Source organism: Eumetopias jubatus, unplaced genomic scaffold (genome assembly GCF_037043125.1).
Source record: "Eumetopias jubatus isolate StellerSeaLion01/CBP00866 unplaced genomic scaffold, mEumJub1_p1.0 scaffold_12, whole genome shotgun sequence".
Taxonomy (NCBI): Eukaryota; Metazoa; Chordata; class Mammalia; order Carnivora; family Otariidae; genus Eumetopias; species Eumetopias jubatus.
In genome coordinates, this window is record NW_028274818.1 from 5,030,654 (window position 1) to 5,053,608 (window position 22,955).

Consider the following 22,955-nt stretch of genomic DNA (forward strand, 5'->3'; position numbering starts at 1 on the left):
AAGACTCTCGACCTTGCCATTTCAAGGCTTTAGGCTTTTGAATGGTTTCTGCTGCCTTCTCCCCACTCACCCCAACATTATCCATGGTTACCATTCTTGACCTCGTCCCCTAGTTTATGTGCGCGCGCACACACACACACACACACACACACACACACCCCGAGCCTCAAGGGGAGCAGCCGGGCTGACCTGGCCCGTGGCTACAGGTCTGTTTGATGGAGGTGTTGGCAAGATGGTGACGAGAGCCCTCTTTCTGTGGGCATCCTCAGAAGTTGTGAGTCGGGGGAAGGAGAGGCCTCTATAGAAGCTAGCGGGTTTCTGCTGCGTGAGGTCTCCGTTGGTCCAGCCTGTCAGCCTGGCCAGAACCTGCCCTCTCTGAGCCATGGTTTTCCTGGCTGAGAATAAGGAAAGCGTCGCCCTGGTTCTCAGCTCCGGGGTGTCCAGGGTCGGGTCGTTCCTACTGGCCTTTGCTGGCCATCTTCCCCGCACCCCGTTGGCACAGCCGAGGGGTGCTCCTTCTAGGAGGCAGGACTGGAGCAAGTGGGCCCGCTGGGCGGAGCGGGAACCTGGATGGAATATTCTGAGGTTGTGGCTAGGCTTCCTGCAGCTACCCTTTGGGGACTGTCCTCCTCTCTGCCCTGACCTCACAGGGAGCTCCAGCTACTTCTAATCAGCTGCTTCCTTTTCTCAGGAGCGCCGCTTGATTTTCTCTGAGACAAGCCCACTCGTCCAGCAAAATAGAGTCCCTCAGGGTGACGGTTGACTTCCTGAAGGTGCCTCTTGGCCTGAAGAAGCCGGTGCTGAAGGAGGTGGCTGTGGGGCCCCCCAAAAGGCCCCAGCCTGTGGCCCTGGAGCGCTATAAGGCGCGGCGTTCAGACGCCATGGACACCGAGTCCCAGTACTCGGGCTATTCCTACAAGTCGGGCCACTCCCGCAGCTCCCGCAAGCACAGGTGGGCAGGCATGGGTGTGATGTGGGTGCTGGAGGGTGTGTTGGGGGTGCTTGAGAGGTGGGCGCGCACAGGGGCTGCTGAGAAGACCCAGGTCCCCCCTCTGACCTTCTGTGCCCGTTCCCCTGGCCTCCTGCCGCAGGGACCGCCGGGACCGGCACCGCTCTAAGAGCCGAGATGGGAGCCGCGGGGACAAGTCGGTGACGATCCAGGCTCCAGGGGAGCCCCTGCTGGACAACGAGTCCACGCGGGGGGATGAGCGGGTGAGCATCTGCGGGCCCGGGGTCCGGGCCAGGTGATGTCAGGCTGCTCCGTGAAGTTGGGGGTCCGTCCGGTGGGGAGGGGCCTGGAGACCCGGTCTCTTCGGACAGAGGCCCTATCAAGGGAGGGCATCTTGTGTCACACTTCCTTCCGCTTGGTGTCCCAAGGTAGGACCCTGCTTCAGTAGAATTCAGGGAATTTCAGTAGGGATCCCTTTGGAAGCCGCAGCCTCTTCCTCCTTACGTCGGAGAGGTAAAGTGGCTTGGGCTGTGTGTCATGGGCGTTGCCTGGCCAGTCCGGTGGGCGGGGAACCGGGGCAGGAGGGCGCGGTGGGGGGGGGTCTGGGAGGGAGGGCTGCGCTGAGTTTTCCTTGAGCCCCAGGCGTGGGCACTGCCGCGCCCTCTGGTGTCGGCCTGCAGAATCGCATCGCCTGGGTCTGGAGGGAAGCAGGGGTGGGCGGAGTCTGTGGAGAAAGGAGGGGGAGCAGGGGGCGCCCCGAAGGACCCTGTCACTGGAGGGGGGCGGCGGTGAGCAGGTTGCTCCTGCTCCAACCTCTGGCCCACTGTGCTCACCAGCAGGGAGGTCAGCAGGCAGAACGCAGTGCTGGATGAGGGGCAGAGGCAGGATTTGAGGTGACTGAGGTCGCCCGAGTCTCGTGCCTCCCGCTCTTCCTTCTTGGGGGCATCTCGGGCTGGAGACTCCCAGCCCCTTTTCCCTCACAAGAAATCTCTGTGACTGACATTGGGACTTCTGGGTCTTGGGAGCAGATGAGTACCTAAGGGAAATACTCTTCCTCCCTCTTTCCCAGTCCTGTCCTCTCCCTGAGACCTGGCCTCCTGAGTTCTTGAAGGGACCCCGAGACATGGTCAGCCCACCTGCTGTGGGGGAGGAGGCTACAAACCCTTGATGCTTGGAGAGGGTAGGCAGCGTGTCGGGGGGGCGTGGTCAGCCTAGAGTGAGGAGTTGATGTAATTGCTCGAGCTGAAAGTGGTCAGTGCGCCCACTTTCTTTCATCAGATCAGACTCTATTCCTGTCCTTGGGAAGCCCCTGATCACTGACCCTGCCAGGCATCTCCTACACTCCCCAGTGGGTGCCTTAGTCCTGAGACTCTGTATCCCGTATCCCCATGAAGGGTATAGGCACTGATGGCTACTGGTGGTCTTGGGGCTCCTCTGTGGGATGGTGTCTGGCCTCTGCAGAAATTGCTCGAGTGAAGCATACTCAGAAGGACACTGGGGACCTCAGCCTGTCTACCCTTGCCTCCAGGGACAGGCAGGCTCTGGGCTGCGGGCAGACCAGAGACCCAGGGTGGCCCTAAGGTTGTCCCATCTCCCATGCCCTACACTGATCACTTGCCTTCTCCCTCTTTGCCCTCCGGGGGCCTCTTCCCTTTGCCACACTGCTTTTTTTCAGGTCACTCCCTTACTCAGAAACCTTGAGTGGCTTGAGGTCTGGAAAACAGGTGCTTCTGGCTTAGCCTACTTTGCAGGTAGCCTGCTCAGGCTCCAGCTGGCCATGCCTGGCTCTGCTCCTGGCACGCGCACCCTGCTCCTCCTCTGGGTGCCTCAGCGCACCCTGCCAGCCTCTGAACGTCTGAGTGATTCATGGGGGTCTTGTTAACATGCAGATTCTGGTGCGTCGGTGTGGGGTGGGGCCTGAGAAGCTGCATTTCCAGCAGGCTCCCAGGAGATGTCCATCCACACTGCTGGTCCACAGATCACATTATGAGTAAACAGGCCTTAGGCTAGATTGTTAAGCGAATTCGGTGATTCTCAATTTTGGATGAACAATAAAATCATCTGGCTTTTATTTATTTTTTTTAAAGATTTTATTTATTTGAGAGCGCGCGCGAGCGCGCACATGAGCAGGGGGATGGGTAGAGGGAGAGGGAGAAGCCGACTCTCCACTGTGGGGAGGGCTGGATTCCAGGACCCTGGGATCATGACCTGAGCTGAAGTCAGATGCTTAACTGACTGAGCCACCCAGGCGCCCCCAAATCATCTGGTTTATTTTTATTTATTTTTTTAAAGATTTTATTTATTTGGCAGAGACAGCCAAAGAGGGAACACAAGCAGGGGGGTGGGAGAGGGAGAAGCAGCCTTCCTGCCAAGCAGGGAGCCCGATGCGGGACTTGATCCCAGGACTCTGGGATCGTCATCCGAGCGGAAGGCAGATGCCCAATGACTGAGCCACCCAGGCGCCCCTCATCTGGTTTTTTAAAAAAAGGTGGTTGTCCAGTTGGGTGGGATCTGGGCATTGATGTTCTTTCCCGAGCTTGCTACTGTGTGCCCTGAGGGTCCAGGTCTCAGAGGCGCCAGCCCTGCAGAGACCAAGTTTGAACACAGAATGGAGCTCAGTAAATATTTTGGTGGTTGCATACGGGCTGATGGCCCTCTCTTCTCTTTCTTGCCCTTGCCCTGCGTCTGCCCTCCGTTTCCCCTCCCCCTCCTCCCCTTCCTTTCGTCTCAACTCTTCCACTCCCCTATCTCCCCCCTCCTCCCCTCCCCTCCCCCCTCCTCCCCTCCCCCCTCTTCCCCTCCCCTCCGCCTCCCTTCCCCTCCCCTCCCCCCTCCCCTCCCCCCCTTCCGGACTTCGGCTCCTCCTGCTGTAGGATGACAACTGGGGGGAGACTACCACAGTAGTAACGGGCACCTCCGAGCACAGCATCTCCCACGATGACCTCACGCGCATCGCCAAGGACATGGAGGACAGTGTTCCGCTGGACTGCTCCCGTCACCTGGGCGTGGCCGCCGGGGCCACGCTGGCGCTGCTCTCCTTTCTCACGCCACTGGCTTTCCTGCTGCTGCCCCCGCTGCTGTGGCGCGAGGAGCTGGAGCCCTGTGGGACGGCCTGCGAGGGCCTCTTCATCTCCGTGGCCTTCAAGCTGCTCATCCTGCTGCTGGGCAGCTGGGCGCTGTTCTTCCGCCGCCCCAAGGCCTCGCTGCCCCGCGTGTTCGTGCTGCGCGCGCTGCTCATGGTGCTCGTCTTCCTGCTGGTGGTGTCCTACTGGCTCTTCTACGGCGTGCGCATCCTGGACGCCCGCGAGCGCAGCTACCAGGGCGTGGTGCAGTTCGCCGTGTCGCTGGTGGACGCCCTGCTCTTCGTGCACTACCTGGCCGTGGTCCTGCTGGAGCTGCGCCAGCTGCAGCCGCAGTTCACGCTCAAGGTCGTGCGCTCCACCGACGGCGCCAGCCGCTTCTACAACGTGGGCCATCTCAGGTGTGGGCGCGGGCCTGGGAGGAGGGGCCTGCAGGGCTGTGAGAGAGCTGGTGGGGCGGGCGGGGAGGAGCCGGAGGGCCGTAGGCCGCCGTGCGGTACTTGCACACAGTAGGTTTTCAACAGCGCAGGGTCCCGGGGCAGGTTGGACTGGGAGTTAGCAGTGGGGAGAGAATAGTGAACCAGTGGGGACCTTAAAGAGGGCTGGACCAAAGGGGCATGAACGGGGGCTTTTGGGAATCACTTTTCTGGCCTTCTTGGAGGCACAGCCTTGGTGAGCCCTCAAGTGAGTGGTCACTGAGATGAGCTGGCCGGAGGAGGAACCCCCAGAGGAAAAGATAACGGGGGAGTTCCTCTGCACGCCCCCCCAGGCCATACGGAGTATCAGCAGCACCTCCTGGTCCTGGAGGTAATCTTGGGGGACTCTTGGAGGGGGTGAGGTGACCCTTGTGGGGGACCCAGGCCCAGTGCCCTTTCTCCCCTGGGCTTCAGCCCAGCAGGGAAGGACTAGCAGGCCCAGCCCTGGGGAAGGCTTGGGAGCCTGGTAAGTCGACCTCAGGCCCTGAGCCAGGCTTCTTGGGAGCAGCCCGTCCCTGCCCTTGTGCTTTCTGGCCCTGCCGACCTGCCCTGATGTCTCCCTCCCCCCGGCACCCCTTGTCTGTCCCTTCTGCCTCCCCCTCCTGCCATCTCCCCCACAGCATCCAGCGCGTGGCAGTGTGGATCCTGGAGAAGTATTACCATGACTTCCCTGTCTACAACCCTGCCCTCCTCAACCTGCCCAAGTCCGTGCTGGCCAAGAAAGTGTCTGGCTTCAAGGTGTATTCCCTCGGAGAGGGTGAGCGGCCCTGCTCCCCTGCCCTCCCGTCCGTCCCCGAGCAGGGCTCTGTACCTGCTCGCTCTTTCTCTCTTAGCCTCTTCCCTTGCTTTCCCCAGCCCTGTTTTTTCTGTCATTGCCCTGGACTCCAGGTGGCTGGTGTTAGCTGCTGATTATCCTTGCTGTCCCTTTACGCTGTGGCGTGTCCCCCCGCCCCCGTTCTGACGTCTCTGCATCTGCTCAGCAGCCCTGGTCCTAAGCCCTCAGCTCTCTTGAGCTCCAGGTCCTCCTGCACCAGGAGGAGCGTGTGCAGCAGGACTCCCGCCCTCCGGGGCGCTCCCGGCGGCCGACCTGTGGGCCTCTCCCAGCTGTGGCCGGGAGGGTTGGGAGCGGCGGTACCACCAGGGGGTGGGCACAGCTTCCTCCGGACGCGTCCGGTTGCTGTCTCCAGACTTCCTGGGATGGGAAGCGAACATGCCCTGAAGTGACCGTGCCTGTCTCTCCTGCTCGTGCGCAGAAAACAGCACCAACAACTCCACGGGCCAGTCCCGGGCTGTGATCGCCGCAGCGGCTCGGCGGCGGGACAACAGCCACAACGAGTACTACTACGAGGAGGCGGAGCACGAGCGGAGGGTGCGCAAGCGCAGGGCCAGGTGGGTCCCTGCTGGGTGAGGCCGGCCCCGGGGAGCCTGGGGGCCCTGCTGGGTGAGGCCGGCCCCGGGGAGCCTGGGGGCCCTGCTGGGTGTAGACGGGCTGGGGGAGCCTGGGGGCCCTGCTGGGTGTGGACCGGCCTGGAGAGGAAGACCAGCGCGCCTGTGCGCCTGTCACGATGGGGTGCTCTGTGAGCATCCGTGTCCTGTGGCTGCCAGGACGAATTCCATAAGCTGAGCGCAGAAACCAGTGCACGCTTCCCAGCCCACAGTCCCGTGGGTCAGGCCCTCAGTCGGTGTCAAGGCCAAAAACAAGACCACACCCCCCGAGCCTGGGTCCTCTTCCAAGCTCAGTGGTCATTGGAATCAGTTCCTTGTCACCTGGCCTCATGGGCAGTCAGGATATGGTAGTTCGAATTTTCCTCTGACCTGTTCTTTCTGTTCTTTCTCTCTGGAGAAAACTCTGCATTTAAAGAGCTCACGTGATAAGATCAGGCTGGTTAGAGTCGTCATCTTGTTTTATAATGTCCAAGTCAACCGACTCGGCATTTGAATTATATGTGCAAAACGTACGGAGTGAACTGAATAGCCAGGAGCCGGGAACCTGCTGGAGGTGAACGGGGCATCTTGGAATTCTGCCTCCCACCATGGAGCAGGGACCCGGCAAACCATGTGAGCCTCGCCTGCAGCAGTGGGGGCTGAGGCTGGACTGGGCCTCCTACCAGTAGCTCTTGGAGGCCTGCTCAGCTGATGGTATCTTTTTACCTGCAAAAAATGAGGTTCTGGCACTCATATCTTGGTACATTCTTAAATATTGTCTTCACTCCTTTTTTCCTGTTCACATTATTATATACACTTAAGTCATGCTTGAAGAGTCTTTCTTCGTGCCTGCCGCTGCCACGTCCCACCGTGGTGTGTTGGGATTTCCGTGGGACTTCCAACAGAAGAGGGCCCTGGCATTTGACCATCCACCTTGCCCTCCGCCCCTCCTCACATGGTCTCTAGGCTTTAAGGGAGGAAGTTATCCCTTCCCCTGTCCTGACATGAGGCTGGTGTCCCAGCAATGCCATTTTTTTTTTAAGATTTTATTTATTTGAGAGAGAGAGAGCATGAGCAGAGGGGCGGAGGGACAGGGAGGAGCAGGCTCCCCGCTGAGCAGGGAGCCTGATGCGGGACTCGATCCCAGGACTCTGGGATCATCACCTGAGCCGAAGGCAGACGCTTCACTGACTGAGCCACCCAGGCGCCCCCAGCAATCCATTTCTTTGACATTCCAGCATGTCTCCGGTTCTCTCAGAAATGGCCCAGGTGGGAAGGAACCCAGCGATGCCACACATGCCCTTCATCTTCTACCCCAAGCAGGGTTTTTGGATCTCCTGGGCTGCCAACGCCATTCTTGGCCCGTAGTGGATTTTTCCTTTCCCTATTACTTTGGTTGTCACCAGGAGAAAGCTTTTCCCTTGGTTCACCCGAGATAAAAGGGTTTTATCAGGAGCTGCACCGAGACACGGAAGCACAAGAATAAACAGAGAACCGTAGCCGCACACGAGCCACAATCTACTTAGCCCAGAATCCCACCCTCAGTTACCCCAGGCTCCAGGTTCCTGGGTCTCCAGACGCCACTGTGTGTCTGTGTGCGTTTAATGTAAATTGACTTCTTTTTCCTGCTTCCCCCTTAACACCGCTTTTGAGACTCACCCCTGCTGCCCCTGATCCAGTGTGTGGCATCTTGTTGCGGCGAGGTGGTTCATGGGTGACTCCCACCCCCTCAGTAGTATTTGGATTCCAGTTCTCTTCCTTCTTTGCCTGTCTTGATGAGTAGTGCTGCACGAACGTTTTTGATGGCCAGCCGGTGAGCGCTTACGGTGTCTGCAGCCAGCCAGGTCTCTTGTGAATGTTTGGCTCACCTCTGCCATTTTGCTCTAGTGTTCTTACCTTTTTCTTCTTGGTTTGTAGTTAGTTCCTTGCAAACCCACCCCCCAGACAGATGTTAACGTTGTCCATGCTCTGTGCTCGTCTGGTAGTTTGTCAGCCAGCGAAGCGTGATTTGGGGGTCTCAGGTAGGATGGCGTCTGCACGCGAGGTGGTGCAGCTCTTTCCCAGAGCACGGGCCCTAACTGTCTCTGGCTTTGACACTGGAGTACCTGAGCTCGGCTCCTGTAACTCTACAGCCGTCTCCTGCCTTGCTCCCTCCACCCCTATCGCACCGTGCATATGCAGCCCCCCCACGCACACAGCCCCCATAGCCCAACCCTTGGCTCCAGGTGGGTTTGTGGTGTTTTGGCGGGGGGGTGCCGAGGCCTGACCTCACTCAGGTTGCTGGAGGGCTGGAGCTGAGGGAAAGATGGGAGGTGGGCATGTGGTCCAGGCCCCTCCTGTCCCCCAGGCTTGTGGTGGCGGTGGAGGAGGCCTTCACTCACATTAAGCGGCTGCAGGAAGAGGAGCAGAAGAACCCGAGGGAGGTGATGGACCCCCGGGAGGCAGCCCAGGCCATCTTCGCCTCCATGGCCCGTGCCATGCAGAAGTACCTTCGCACCACCAAGCAGCAGCCTTACCACACCATGGAGAGCATCCTGCAGCACCTCGAGTTCTGCATCACTCACGACATGACGCCCAAGGTAGGCCCACTCTGCTGCCAGCATCCCGCCTCTCCCTGCTCCCGGCCTTCCTTGCCATGGGGCTCGCTGTACCCAGCCCTGCAGCCCTGCCCTCGTCTGCTTTGTGGTCTCTTCTCCCATCCCTGCCCTACCCCCCGCCTCTGCTTGGAGTCAAGTTCCCAGGCGGTGAGGGGCAGGGGCAGGTGGGTCTGGGAATGGCTGAGACCTGACTCCCATATCTGCAAGGGCTCTGCTGTTCCCACACCGAGTCCCCCCTGTTCCCCTTCACCGCCACCGAGTGTTCTTTGTGCTCATTTCGAGCTCTTACCCTCCCCTCAGCTTTATTGTCAGCCTCCTAGAATTGCATCCCCAACCGCCCTTGGTGAGCAGGGTGACAGCCTCCGTGAGAGCCGAATGCAGGGGAAGCAAGAATGAGGGAGGGCTCGCGGTCTTAGCCTGCGGCCGGGAAAGTGCTGGGGCGCAGGCCCCGACCCTGGGGCGCCCCCCTCCTCTGTGGGCTCCATGTTTACAACAAGGGTCTGAAGCAGGAGCCCAGCCCCTTTCTGCTCTAATGTTCTAGATGGTGTGGAAGCAGAGCGTGAGCTGGGGCACATCTTGGTTGTCTCTGGAAGCTGTGCCCCCAGGGGGCGAGGGTGGCAGGTGGGTGGGAGAGATGCCCACGCAGCCCCTGGCCCCTCCTCAGGCCTTCCTGGAGCGGTACCTGGCGGCCGGACCCACCATCCAGTACCACAAGGAACGCTGGCTGGCCAAACAGTGGACGCTGGTGAGCGAGGAGCCGGTGACCAACGGGCTCAAGGACGGCATCGTTTTCCTCTTAAAACGCCAGGACTTCAGCCTGGTGGTGAGCACCAAGAAGGTCCCCTTCTTCAAACTCTCCGAGGAGTTTGTGGATCCCAAGTCGCACAAGTTTGTCATGAGGCTGCAGTCTGAGACCTCGGTGTGACCGAGCAGCGGCGGCAGGGGGGGTTGCGGGCCTCCTGCGGGCGGGGGAGGGCTCGGCTCTCGTCTCCCGCCGCCCTTCGGCCTCCTGCCCCCGTTTACTTTTACTTGAATTGACTCCCCCACCCGTCTGCTCCCCTCCTCCTTAGTTGCCCCACATGAGCCTCAAGAGGCCACCTGCGTCAGCAGAGCCTGGGAAGCTCGCTCTCTCTCCCCAGCCCTCACTGGGTGTCATCCTGCAGGAAGCCGTGCCTCTCCCCCTCTCCCTCCCAGGTGGATGGCGGTCTCTTCTGAGAGGGGGTGGGTACCCCCTGAGCCCCCACCACCCTTGAACCAGGTTCTCATAGCAATTTCCAACTGTGGCCCCAACAGGGTTTCCCCGGGGCACAGACATGACTCCAGAGAGCCACGGTGCCAAACTTCTCCAGATGGTGGGTTATCCACTCTTTCTGCCCGTTCAGCCCGCCCGGTACAAACGCTGAGTTCTTGGGGCAGGATACCCCTGCCTCTCCCCCACACGGCCCGAGTCAGGGGTCTCCCCGCCACGGTCACTGGCTTCAGCTGTGAGAGCCTCCCCTGCACATCCACACACATTCAGAGCGAGGGAAGATCCTGCCCTTCACTCCAGAGTCTCTACCTTCTGTTTCTGAGTTGAATGGTCTGTGACCACAGGCAAACTGAGGCAGAAGCCCTCTGTGACCATGTTTCCTGGGCCATGTGGGACAGTGCCTCCCCTCACTGGGTCCACCCTGGGCGGCCTCTGAGGGAAGGATGGGAGAGACCCCGGGGAACATCACGGATCCCTGCGCTCCGAACCTGCCTGTACTTTTGTTCCCGCCTTGCTGGGGCAGGTTTCCCCTTCCTGCTGAAGGACGGCAAGTAGACAAGACGCCAGCCCAGAGGCTTGCAGACCATGACCCGACCCCTGAGGTCTGACACCAACATTCCGCCCCGCCCCCCGTGTGTGTGTGTGCTCAGCGCCAGGGACCTGTTGCCTCATCTTGTTTTGGGGGGAGCCAGTAGTCCCCTCGTCCCCTGCCTTAAGCCCACTTCTTTGCCTCAGGGGTCTCTTTTCCTTGGCTGGCCAGGGTCCCCTCCTGTCTCCCTGCCTGGTTCTCTGGGCGCTCGTCTCCTTCAGTGCTGGGGTGAGGGGCCAGGATTACCGCCTTTAAGGGTATCTGTCCCCTCACCCTGTTGGGCTCCTGTAGCCTCTACACCCAATCTGAATTCTCCAGAGTTTAGGTCTCGTCTTGAGCAAAATTCACTGGCCTTCTAAGACATATTTTCAGTGTGCATCTGAGCCTTTCGCTCAGACGTGTTTCATTTATGTAGTTTTAGCCGAGGGAACGGGAACCTCCAGCCGGCGTCCACGGGGAGGGCCGTTCGCCGCTGGGCTGGAGTGTGCCGCGGGGCCAGGCCTCTGAGGAACTCACTGAGCCCCCTCTCAGGCCCCTCTTCTGGCGGGCTCGCTGGTTCTTGCCACGCAGAGCGCCCCCTGAGCTCTGATCCCCACTGGTGTTTGACCAGGGAGGCTTCCTGTCTGTGTAGGGGCGGCCTGGGTGTAATGGAGCCTTGTGATGGCCTTTCTCCCCTTGTTCTCTCTGAAAAAGCACATCTGTCCACCCACCACTTCCTAGAGAAGGGCTCTTCAGTTTGTGCTGAGCCTGATCCCCGCAGGTGTTGGTTGGGGGGCTGACTTGGGCAGTGCCTGAGGGGAATGCATCCTATCCTGGGGGTTGTGGGAAGGTATCTTTTCTTCTCTTCAAGGACCTGGTTTCAGAGGAGTCCCTCCTGGGTCACATTTCTAAATACCTCACTGTCCTGGAAAATGGGGCTTGGATGGTGGGCAGGAGCGGGGTGTGGTGTGACAGAAGGACCGGGTCGGGGCGGGCAGATGGAAAGTATTTGGGATCTTCGTTGCGGCCCTACGTTAGGGGCGGGGGAGTGTTTTATTTTCAGAACCTGCCATGTTTTTAATCACTGTGATTTTTTCATTCCTTTTTCCTAAAACAAAAGCAAACTTTCCCCCCAACTCTCTAAGCACTAAGGGCTGTGACTGAGAACGGTAATGTTTTGGTCCTTTGCGTCAGAACTGTGGTATCTTTGTTTTCTTTGATGATTATTATAATTATTATTATTTTGTAAAATGTCAGGATGAGTTGTCAAGTGTTTGGGTGTGTGTGTCTTTGCTTCTTCTGCACGGGGAGTTGTCTTCATGCTGTGAACTGCTGTGGGGCGCGCCGCGGGCCCAGGCCCTCCGCGCACTGTCCCCCCCTGCTCCGCCGGTCCCGCCACGCGCTGGGTTCCCTTAATCTTCTCCTGTGGGGGCGCACCTACCTGTGGCCCCCCCCCCACCACTCCCCCAGGACACCGGACGTGTGGCTGGGTCTCTGTGTGACTCCACAGCGTCCTAGCTCCTCCCCACCAGGCCTTCCTGTCATCACCTTGGAGCGCCCCGGGGATGTTGCACCTCAGGCCTTCACCTACCTCGCCACACTGCCGCGTCCCCACTGGTCCCCCTTCTCTTACACGACCCTTCACGCTCCGTTGACTCTCGCTTATTTCTTTCTGATCCTTCGTCTCTCCCCATGCCCGTACCATTTGAGCCTTTCAGTTTTTGCTCCGCATTCCTGTTGCAAATCCCGCCATGGTACCTGTGAAGAGGCTTTGGGACCCCCCAGAACCTTCTCACCAGAAACACCCCTTCCCAGAGTCTGCTTCTCTCCTCTGTGGGGCCCGAGGAGCTCCCTCGCCCCTCCGTGCTGTCTGTCCGTCTGTCTGTCTGTCTGCTCTTTCCCCTGCCCTTCCCCCAGGGCAGCATCTGCTGATGGATTCGGTCCTGGTGTGTGATTGTCGTGATTTGTTCTTCTGTGCGCGAAAGGAAGGGGGCTTGTTTTGGGTCCCCTCCAAGTGAGATTGTAAATGTAGAATTTGCCACTGTTGAATCTAGATTTCTTTTCTTCTTTTTCTTTTTAATTTTTTTCTTTTTCTTTTCTTTCTTCTTCTTCTTCTTCTTTTTTTTGGGGGGGGTTACGGAGACCTTGTGCATGCATGTAGAAAGTTGTAAAATGTAAATTTTTTTTTAATATATAAAAAGCTTGTTTTTACAGTTTGCAGTGGATCTAAACATAATGGCAGTTTTAGGGATTTTTTTCTTAAACATAGGAACTAAAACTGTACAAATTTTTTTTATATGAAATAAAGACATTTGACTTTTGTGGGGGCATTCTGTTGTTTTTCTGTTTCTACTGGAGTGGGAGCAAAAGAAGTTGCAAAGTATGTGCTCCTTGTTAGGGGGAGAGCGGCCAGCAGGGGGCAGTGTGAGCTCAGCATTTGCTCCGCTCGCCCTCAGGCCCCACCAGTCTGAACCGAGATTCCAAGAAGTGAAGACTTGGCTGTTCCTTGGGGTGGTTGTCGGGATAAGGAGGAAGGAAAGATTACTTTCCGGGTGGATCCGGAGGATTTTGTGATTTCAGTCAACTGTGATAGCTCATCACATTTCATTGAGAAAAATTCCTGAAGTATCTCTCTTCTAAGTATCTTCTCTCTTTTTTTTTTAAATGGGGATTTTTATTTATTTACTTGAGAGAGAGACCACAAAAGGGCGGAGGGCCAGAAGTGCTCCCCGCTGAGCAGGGAGCCTGACATAGGGCTCGATCCCAGGACGCTGGGATCATGACCTGAGCTGAAGGCAGACGCTTAACGACTGAACCACCCAGGCTCCCCTCTTCTAAGTATCTTCTTATTCCTACCATTATCTCTCTAATCTTTCAGGCACGACACAAAAAGAATCTTCTAGCAATAGTCATGTATTTAAAATGAAGACGTTCAGTTGGCAGTGTGCTTGTAATCAAGCACCAGAGTCGTCATCAGGAGATCAGGGTCCTTCTCTCAGCTCTGCCCAGACCCACGCTTCCCTGGGACTTTGGGCACCAGGCTTCACCCACGAGCAGCCTTCTGGGGTTAAAGACAAGCAAGCGAATGTAAATTCTCTTGGGTGGAGTTGACGCATTTCCTAGGTTTGGTCTTCCTCTCCCCAGCCCACACTTTGCCGGGCTGAGGATGCAAAGACGAGACTCAGTCCTTGTCCTGCAGGAGGAGCCAGGTGTCTAGGAGGCCCCGGGCCGGATCACCTAACACCAGGCCAAATCACCACGTGCCGCGTTCACAGGCACAGCACACACACGCCCTGGCCGGACTCTGAGGAGCTCAGGGAGCCTTTCTCCTAGAAATTTAAGGAGTTTGTTTAAGAATCAAGTTCAGGTAACACAATCTCCTTGAGCGGAGGGGCTTTACCCGTTTTGTTCACCTAAGTATTCCTGGCATCGATGCTATTCCTCACATACAGTTGGTGCTCAATAAAAAGAAAATTATTGAATGAGTAATGAATTCAAAAAGCTAACAATATGATGGGGGCACATAAAAGGGGTCATATCCTTCCCCCTTTAAAATTGCGCTCCTTTCTCGTGAAAATGAATAAAAACACTACCCTTGAAATGTCATCCCCCATCCTCATGACTGTCCTTCTGGGAATGAGACTGACAGTTTCACTTACTGTTTCCGATTCACCTCGAAGCCAACTTTTGACTTACTGTGACAAAATCTCTACCCTAACATGCTTCTGAAACTATTCTTGTTCTTCGTAGCCAAGCACAACAAATACCTTGGTCTAGTGAGTCTTTAATTCAGTGCCCGTGATGCCCCCAGCCTGGTGTGAAAGCTGTTTGTTTGGTAAAGGTTGTGGATATGTTCCTGCCTCCACTGACCCAACTTTGTGGGTCTGTCTGAGGAGTCTGTCTTTAACCTCCCAGACCTCCTCCTACACTAACACTGGCCCCAGGAATTAATAGATTTAAGGCCAGGTCTCAGTACTTGATCTGTGGGATCATATTTTCTCTTGGGGTTTGCTGAAAGCAGAAGTGATAGTCCCCACCACTTGTCATGGCTCAAAGGGCACTCATAACTGTTTGCCGAGAGGACGCACATTTCCATGGAAGTATTTCCCAAATCACTGAAGACGGGGTTTCAGCTCGTGCGCTGTCGAGATAATACCAGACTTCTCTTGGACATTCTTGCCCAGACGTGATTTTCCAGCCTTTGTCTCTGAAATGAGGCCAAAGGGAAAACCCGGGGCTGGGGCTCTGGGAGGAGAGCCATGAGAATCTTTAGACCAAGTTCTTAGCAAATCCTTACACACTTTTTTGTTTGGGTCTGCTTAAACGGCTTCTACAGAACTGAAAAACAGCAGCTTGATGGAGGCTCGGACTTTATATGGTAGTTTAAGCATTGATGGAAATACTCCTCCAGTTGCTGGGAAGGCTGGGGTGGGAGGAAGTCAGCCTTTGGAAAACTATCACAGCTCAGCGCACAGGTGGTCATGGAAGATGTTAGAGAGAGAGTAGAGGACCATCCGCATAGGAGAAAGATGTTGGGGAACAGTTAGTCCTGTACTAGCTCTCTGGTTTCTCTGTAGGCTGAGAATGGGGTCTGTTTCCCTCATTACAAACCGCAGGGCAGATGTGATATCCTAAGAACCCATAACAACAATGCCAAACTTAAGTACATGTGGAAAAGAGGGGGAAAGTACTGGCCGTGTTGGGAAACCTGGGCAAGGCACTGGCTTCTCTCATTCCCATCTGAGCAAGTTTTGGGGAGACACTGTATGCTATGCAATGAGATACAAAGATAAATAAAACATTGTCCCCTCTTCTAGTTCATGGGACTTTGGCTAGTAAAACTGCAGAAATTTTATTATTTTGTCACCTGTTTTCAGCAACCCAAGGAAGTCAACTTTACCTACAGGTGGGACACACTGAAGCCAATGCTTGGGGAGAGCGTTGAGCCTGGTAGGTAAGCTGTTGGATGTCACCACTGAAAAAGAGCCATTTCTACTCTCTGGATCCTGTAATGGGGACCACTTTGGCTGAAAAACGTTAGAGGACTCAGATCTTCAGTTGTGGCCTGTTCTTTCTGCTTGCTTTACGGGCACAGTTGGCCCATTCTGCTGCCTCACCCAGGACACTATGTGGTTGAAAGTGAAAGTGGGTTTTTAGGATTATAGGGCAGTGAAATTACTCTGTATGAGACTATAGTTGTGGATACGTTTCAGCATAAATGTGTCCAGATCCACAGAAGGTCCAACACCAGGGGGAAAATCTATTGGAAGCTGTGGGACTTTGGATAATATGGGGCTCTGGTGGGGTGTGTGGACATGGGGGGCGCCTCTACCTGTGTGGGGGGCAGGGTGCCTCTGGGAACTCTCTGTACCTTCAGTTCCCAGTTACGTTCTAGCAAAAGATGAGTCTCTTCGAGAATAGCAGAGAATTGCAATCCGGGACTAGCAAGCTGTGGCAAAAACCACAGGCAAGTCCAACAAAGGGGAGGAGCATTATTTTATGGAGAATAAGGAAGAAGTTGGGAAGGGTTGTTTTGAACAAAAGTCCATTGGAGGGGCGCCTGGGTGGCTCAGTCATAAAGCGTCTGCCTTCGGCTCAGGTCATGGTCCCAGGGTCCTGGGATCGAGCCCCGCGTCGGGCTCCCTGCTCTGCGGGGAACCTGCTTCTCCCTCTCCCACTCTCCCTGCTTGTGTTCCCTCTCTCGCTGTGTCTCTCTCTGTCAAGTAAAAAAATCTTCCCCCCCCCTGCAAAAAAAGTCCATCGGAAAGAAGCAAGAGTTTAGGATAATGACGGCTTCTCATGGGCCGAATCATGGGGGTGGTTGGTTTCTTGTAGGAGATGCGAGGCATTTTTCCCGTTGGGGCCTGTCACTGATGATTCTTTCCAGCGAGATTTTTTAAAGGTTTTATTTATTTAGAGAGAGAGCATGAGCAGGGGAAGTGGCAGGCAAAGGGAGAGGGAGAAGCTGACTCCCCACTGAGCAGGGAGCCTGCTGTGGGGCTTGATCCCAGGACCCTGAGATCATGACCTGAGCCAAGGTCAGACGCTTCATCGATTGAGCCACCCAGGCCCTCCTCCAGTGAGATTCTTCTGTTAGGGTCTGTGACTGACAGTTCTTCCTGTAATTGACATTGAGCGGTAGGGCTCCCCCCCGCCAGACCCTCCCTCTAGCACCCAGAGTCCACTTCAGTGAGGTGTCTCTTTATTAATTTTCACACTGTGAACCTTAGACTGCTCTGGAATATAGTCTGGTCAAAAGGTAAAACGTCCAGTTGTAAGTAAGTACTGGGGATATATGTAATTATAGCGTGAGGACTACTGTTAACACTGCTTTATGACGTATTTGAAAGTTGCTAAGGGAATAGATCCTAAAAGTTTTCATCACAAGGAAAAATGAGTTTTTCTTTCTTTCCCCTCTTTTCTTTTTTCTTGTATCTATATGAGATGATGACGGATGTGGACTAAACTCATTGTGATCATCATTTCACGATATATTGTACTCCAGTAGTTGTGCCCTACACGTTAAATTTACATAGTGCCACGTGTCAACTATATCTCAGTGAAACTGAAAGAAAAAGAGATAAAATCTATTAAAAAAACAAACCCAAACCAAACATAACCTTACTTAGTCCCAGATACAGACCTAGTAATCAAAGTAATAGTATAAGCACTTGTCATTCAGGAAAAAAAAAAAGGGGAAGTGTCTGCTGTTTCCCCTGGATCCCTGAAAGCGTGCCGTGGAGCTTGGAACTCTGCTAAAGCCCCCAGAAAAGGAGGGTCTGGTGGCCCATCCACGCCTTGACAGCTGGAAATTTGCATGAATGGGCTTGAATGTGTCAAGAGACAGGTGGTTTCACTTACAGGTAGTTTTCGCTCCTTTCAAGTTCCAGTTAGTGTTTGTTCTATTTGACACAGAATGTGTGATTTTAGGGTGAGGTTGCCTGGGATAGTTTTTACTGCCATAACGAGCTGCTGCTGAAGGCACAAGCTTTCTGTTATAAGATGAATAAACCCTGGGGGTCTGCTATACAGCATGGTGACTATCGTTAATGGCATTATGTTGTGTACCTGAAATTTGCTGAGAGTAGACCTTACGTGTTCTCGGCACACATGTGCACGCACATGCACACAGTCGAGGTAACTTATGCGTGGTGACTGATGTATTCATCTGATTGCGATAATCGTTTCACAAACTATACATGTTTCACATCATCACGCTGTACACTAAAATACTTAAAATTTTGTTTGCAATGATACTTCGATAAAGTGGAAAACAACCCTGCTGCCAAAGGGCTATTTTTTTTATAATATTTAATTTAAAATCAATTTAATTAACATATAGTGTATTATTATTTTCAGAGGTAGAATTCAGGGATTTATCCGTTGCATAGAACTCCCAGTGCTCATCACATCAAGTGTCCTCCTTAATGCCCATCACCCAATTTTCCCATCTGCTCACCCCCCTCGCCTCCGGCAACCCTCAGCTTGTTCCCTAGAGTTCAGATCAAAGGACTATTGACTTGCATCCTAACATGGAACCTCAGACCTCAAAGATGAGAGCCAGTTAAAAAGGAAGCTGTCCCTGAAGATGTCCTTTTCAAGGACTGGTCAGCAGTTGGGCCCATCTGCTTGGGAGCATCTTGAAGAGTTTGACACCAGCGAACCTGTTTGCTGGGATGGAAATGTTCAGGTGGTTTTTATTCTGTCTTGAAGTAGGTTCTGATGCAGATTCTGATTCAACAAGCTTGGGATAAGGTCTGAGATTCAGCATTTCTAACAAGTTCCCAGGTGTCTTAGACACGCAGGTTACCAGAAAAAAGAAGAAGAAGGAGAAGGAGGAGGAGGAGGGGGAGGGGGAGGGGGAGGGGGAGGGGGGGGAGGGGGAGGGGGAGGGGGAGGGGAGGGGAGGGGGAGGGGGAGGGGGAGAAGAAGAAGAAAAAGAAGACGACGACCATGGACTGGGTGGCTTAAACAACAGAAACGTATTTTCTCAGAGTTCTTAAGATGAGAGGAGGGTGCCAGCACGGTCAGGTGCTGGTGAGGAGTCTCTTCCTGGCTTGCGGACGGCTGCCCTCTCTCTCTATGCTCACTTGGTGGTGACAGAAAGCTATGGTCTCTTCCTTTTCTTAGAAGGACACTAATCTCATTACCCTCATGACCTCATCTAAACCTGATGACCTCCTCAAGGCCCCAACTCCAAAACCATCACAGATGCTTCAACATAGGAGTTTGGGGGAGGACACGATTCAGTCCGAGCGCCAGATGCTGCTGGTGAGGTTCTGCAGAACTTACTCTGAGCAGCAAGGCCCTCAGAGAAACTGTATTCCTGTGACGTTTGGAGGGGCCCAAACTTGCCTTACTCAACACTCAGATACTTGATCCAAGAGATCAAAATTGTTAAGCGATCTAAATGTCATGAATGTAGTGCGTAGTTTGGTAAAGTCATTGTTGCACCAGTGTGAGTTTGCACTCTCTGTCTCAAATTGTCATTTGTGAGATTCTCAGATGTTGTGAGACGGCCTTCTGTGTAGTGTTTACTCAAAAGCAGTTCCATGAACCTCTTACTGATTCAATGAGACATTCATAATGACACAAAAAGGGCCAATCTGGTGAGATCTTATCATTAAAGGCCATAGAAATTAAAGGAGCAGCTTGCAATATAAATTATCTTTGACCACAGATTTCTTGCCAACATGATCAAAATAACAGAGGAAATTCAGTTTTAGCAAGTGTGGAGAGTTTCAGATAAGATTCCTTAATGTGCTTCAGTATTTATATTAATTGCAATGGCTGCATGGTGAAAGTAAATGATCATCCTATATCAATAATTTGGAAATAACCTTCTCAAGTTTCTTTGTCCAAGTTGCTGTGATTGCGACACAATCTTCAAGATCATTGATCACAGTTGATGTTGCTGGAAGCTGCTTCATCTGTGTCCAGTGTTTTCCACTCACTGAGTCATTCGATGAATACTCATTGAGTGTTTCTACGTGCTCAGAACTATGCTAAGTGTTAGTGATATGGCAATGAAAAATACAGATGTGGTCTTTGTTCACAAACAGATGGCAACTGACATAAAAGTTATAAGTGAATCTTTTGTTCTAAGAATAAAATGAGAGAGAGGAAGAGTTGGAGCATCTAATGTGCCTTGTTGACATATACACCAATTATTCAATACTAAAGAAAGGAGGAACTTTGTGGCAATCCCTCATGTTTAGACCGTGGAGTCCATCCCTGTACTTACTGCTGCTCAGTGGCCGTGGTTCTTCCCAAGTGCATGATCTTTGCCTTGCCAAATCTTGTGCATAGTTGCTGAAACACTATGTACTATTTGAGGAAAATCCAGAGTTACCCATTTTCAGTTCAGAATTTTATTCCCCCTTGAATTTTTCAGCAAGCCACATGGAAACCCTACTTCTCAGAATTCCTGGCATGGCACATGTTGTGGCTAAGGAGATGCCCAGGAAAGCCTGTTGGATGCTGCTGGTAGGACCCCCACAGAGTGTTAGCAGCCTGGAAGGTCATTGCTGGTCCAGACATTCTACTTTTATCAGTGAATCAAAGGGAAACAATGTTTTGGGGATAGAATCAAACCAGCCGCAGGAAAGCAATTACAAATGAGAATGGGACTCTATTCATTTATAGCGGCCAGTAGATCTGGTTTGGGAGCTGGGGTCGGTCATTTGTATAGGCACGGTTTTTTTTTTTTTAAATTCTTTATTTAAATTCAATTTAGTTAACATATACTGTATTATTAGTTATTATTAGGGGTAGAATTTAGTGATTCATCAGTTGCATGTAACACCCAGTGCTTATTACATCAAGTGCCCTCCTTAATGCCCATCACCCAATTACCCCATTCCCCACCCACCTCCCCTCCAGCAATCCTCAGTCTGTTTCTTTGGGTTAAGAGTCTCTTAAGGTTTTCCTCCCTCTCTATTTTTATCTAACTTTATTTTTCCTTCCCTTCCCCTATGTTCATCTGTTTTGTTTCTTAAATTCCACATATGAGTGAAATCATATGGTATTTGTCTTTCTCTGACTGCCTTATTTCCCTTATTTCCATCCACTTCATTGCAAATGGCAAGATTTCATTTTTTTTAAAGATTTTATTTATTTATTGAGAGAGAGAGAGAGAGAGAGAGAGAAAGCAGGGGGAAGGGCAGAGGGAGAGAGAGAATGCCAAGCAGACTCTACACTCAGCACAGAACCTAATGTGGGCCTCGATCTCACAACCCTGAGATCATGATCTGAGCTGAAATCAAGAGTCGGTCAGGTAACTAACTGAGCCACCCAGCTGCCCCAAGGTTACGTTCTTTTTGATAGCTAATATTCATACACACACACACACACACACACACACACACACACACACACACACAAACACACAAACACATCACATCGTCTTTATCCATTCATCTGCCAATGGACATCTTTCCATAGTTTGGCTATTGTGGGCATTGCTGCTATAAACATTGAGGTGCAGGTGCTCCTTTGAATCACTATGTTTGTATCCTTTGGATAAACACCTAGGAGTACGATTGCTGGGTCATAGGGTAGCTCTATTTTTAACTTTTTGAGGAGCCTCCATACTGATTTCCAGAGTGGTTGCACCAGCTTGCATTCCCACCAACAGTGTAGGAGGGTTCCCCTTTCTCTGCATCCTCACCAACACCTGTCGTTTCCTGACTTGTTAATTTTAGCCATTCTGACTGGTGTGAGGGGGTATCTCATTGTGGTTTTGATTTGGATTTCCCTGATGGCGAGTGAGGTTGAGCATTTTTTTACATGTCTGTTGGCCATTTGGATGTCTTCTTTGCAGAAATGTCTGTTCATGTCTTCTGCCCATTTCCTGATTGGATTATTTGTTCTTTGGGTGTTGAGTTTGATAAGTTCTTTATAGATTTTTGGATACTAGCCCTTTATCTGATAAGACATCTGCAAATATCTTCTCCCATTCTGTAGGTTGCCTTTTAGTTTTGTTGACAGGTACATTCTTGGTGAGACAGATTAAATGAATACATTAGCACCCTGTCTGTTAAGTACAGAAGCAAACCGAGGGAACTGGGAGTTCTGAAGAGACATAACCGGATACTGCTCTACTTCATGTCCTTCTCCCCTTATATACATACTGTCCTTGGGGAACCTCATCTGGTCCCGGAGCTTTAGATGCCATCCTACACCAGGTAGCGTAGCCAGGTGGTAAAGACCCTGGGCTCTGGGGTCAGCCTGCTTGGGGTTTTCTTCTGGTTTTACCCCTACAGGTTGAACAACCCTGGGGAAATTTTCTCTTTCCTCATCCTTAAAATGAAGGCAATGATACAGTGCCAACTGCATAGGGATTTTGAGAGTATAACAAGGAAATATTCATAAATTGCTTAGAGAGTGTCTGGCACATTGTAAGCACCCGACAAATGTTCAGTGTATGCCACGTCCTCCCAAATCTCTATTTCTTGTCCTGATTTCTCCCCAGAGCCTGGATCCATAAATCTAAGTGCCTATTTGATTTCTTCACAAAGACATTGGAGAGTCATTTCAAACTCAATATGGCTAAACAGACTGGTTCCCTGCTTACATCTACTACTTCCCTGGTGATCCTGTTTCGTTAAGCACACATCTGTCCACCTCCTCACTCGAACTAAAAACAGAGGAATGATCCTTGATTCCTGTCTGGTCTTCTTTCCCCACAGTCAGTCCTTATCCCTGAACCCAGAACATGCCATGCTCATTTTCAGTGAAGGGCCTTTGCATTAGGCTTTCTCTGCCTGGAATGCTTACCACTTGATCTCCACTTGCCAGGCTCTTGTCATTCAGCTGTCAGTTTAATGTCACCTCATGGAGAGGCTTCCTATAAACAACTGTTGGAGCCTGAAAGATAAAGATAGTGTTTCTCTCGGGGGCAGACTGCAACGACTCAACCAGACTCTTGAGGATGGTTCTGTGTCAGGAAGCAAGGCTTTGCACTTATTTTTAGTTTTAAGTGACTGCTGGTGGCCCAGGCTCAAGTAGCCAGACTTCTGGTTTTGTCTACCCAAAGCTCGATTTCTCTGTTCCTGATACCATGACTTTTAGCTCTGGGGGTATCTTGACTAAGTGGTGGGGCACTGCCACCATCACACCCCTTCCCCCTCCCACTGAGAGGAAGAGGAACAGCGGCCAAACACCGCTGGACAGTTTGCTTCAATCTTAACACTCACCCTTCAGCCCCACTGGCAGATAGAATAGTGGGGACCCATGCTCCCCACCTCTTGCCCATCACTTGGATGAGAGCATTTGCTACCAGATCCCAGAGAGCCTCTCCTATTTCCCCACCCAGCCCACAATGGGCCCTTGAATTTCCTTCTCCAGAAAGCCGTGTTTCTGTCAGCATCTCGTCCTCATTGCCAAAACTGTTAACAACTGTCAAGGATCTGAGATTTTCCCCCCTGCTGGCAAGCTAACAAGTTTGCCTGCCACCGTATCACGGACGCTGACAGAAGACACCAGAGTCCTGGGTCAGAGACAAAAGACTTGATCGCTCATGGCCCGGCAGGTGGCAAGAACTCATGTTTGTGTTGACTTCCTTGCCTCCAGCTCCCACGGGCCGATGCTGAGAAGCCCTGGTGAGTGCT

At 52.9% G+C, this 22,955-nt stretch overlaps 1 protein-coding gene across 2 annotated transcripts; it reads left to right on the forward strand.

Annotated features, from left to right (window-relative positions):
- Positions 1 to 881: 881 nt before the first annotated feature.
- VANGL2 (VANGL planar cell polarity protein 2) lies at positions 882 to 9,452 on the forward strand. 2 transcript variants are annotated; one of them, XM_028090989.2, is made up of 7 exons: positions 882 to 952; positions 1,092 to 1,212; positions 3,823 to 4,430; positions 5,126 to 5,266; positions 5,766 to 5,894; positions 8,278 to 8,509; positions 9,192 to 9,452. In XM_028090989.2, the coding sequence occupies exons 1-7, from the start codon at positions 882 to 884 to the stop codon at positions 9,450 to 9,452; spliced, it is 1,563 nt and encodes a 520-aa protein (XP_027946790.1). The 2 variants fall into 2 exon arrangements, with proteins under 2 accessions (XP_027946790.1, XP_027946789.1); XM_028090988.2 differs by having other exon boundaries at positions 5,126 to 5,262; positions 5,759 to 5,894.
- The last annotated feature ends 13,503 nt before the right edge of the window (positions 9,453 to 22,955 follow it).

What these genes read in the sequence shown, in the direction of transcription:
- VANGL2 (XM_028090988.2), top strand. Translation starts at nt 882, where the DNA reads ATGGACACCGAGTCCCAGTACTCGGGCTATTCCTACAAGTCGGGCCAC. An exon ending in CGCAGCTCCCGCAAGCACAG is followed by an intron (nt 953 to 1,091) that starts GTGGGCAGGCAT and finishes CTCCTGCCGCAG; the next exon opens with GGACCGCCGGGACCGGCACC. An exon ending in CCACGCGGGGGGATGAGCGG is followed by an intron (nt 1,213 to 3,822) that starts GTGAGCATCTGC and finishes CTCCTGCTGTAG; the next exon opens with GATGACAACTGGGGGGAGAC.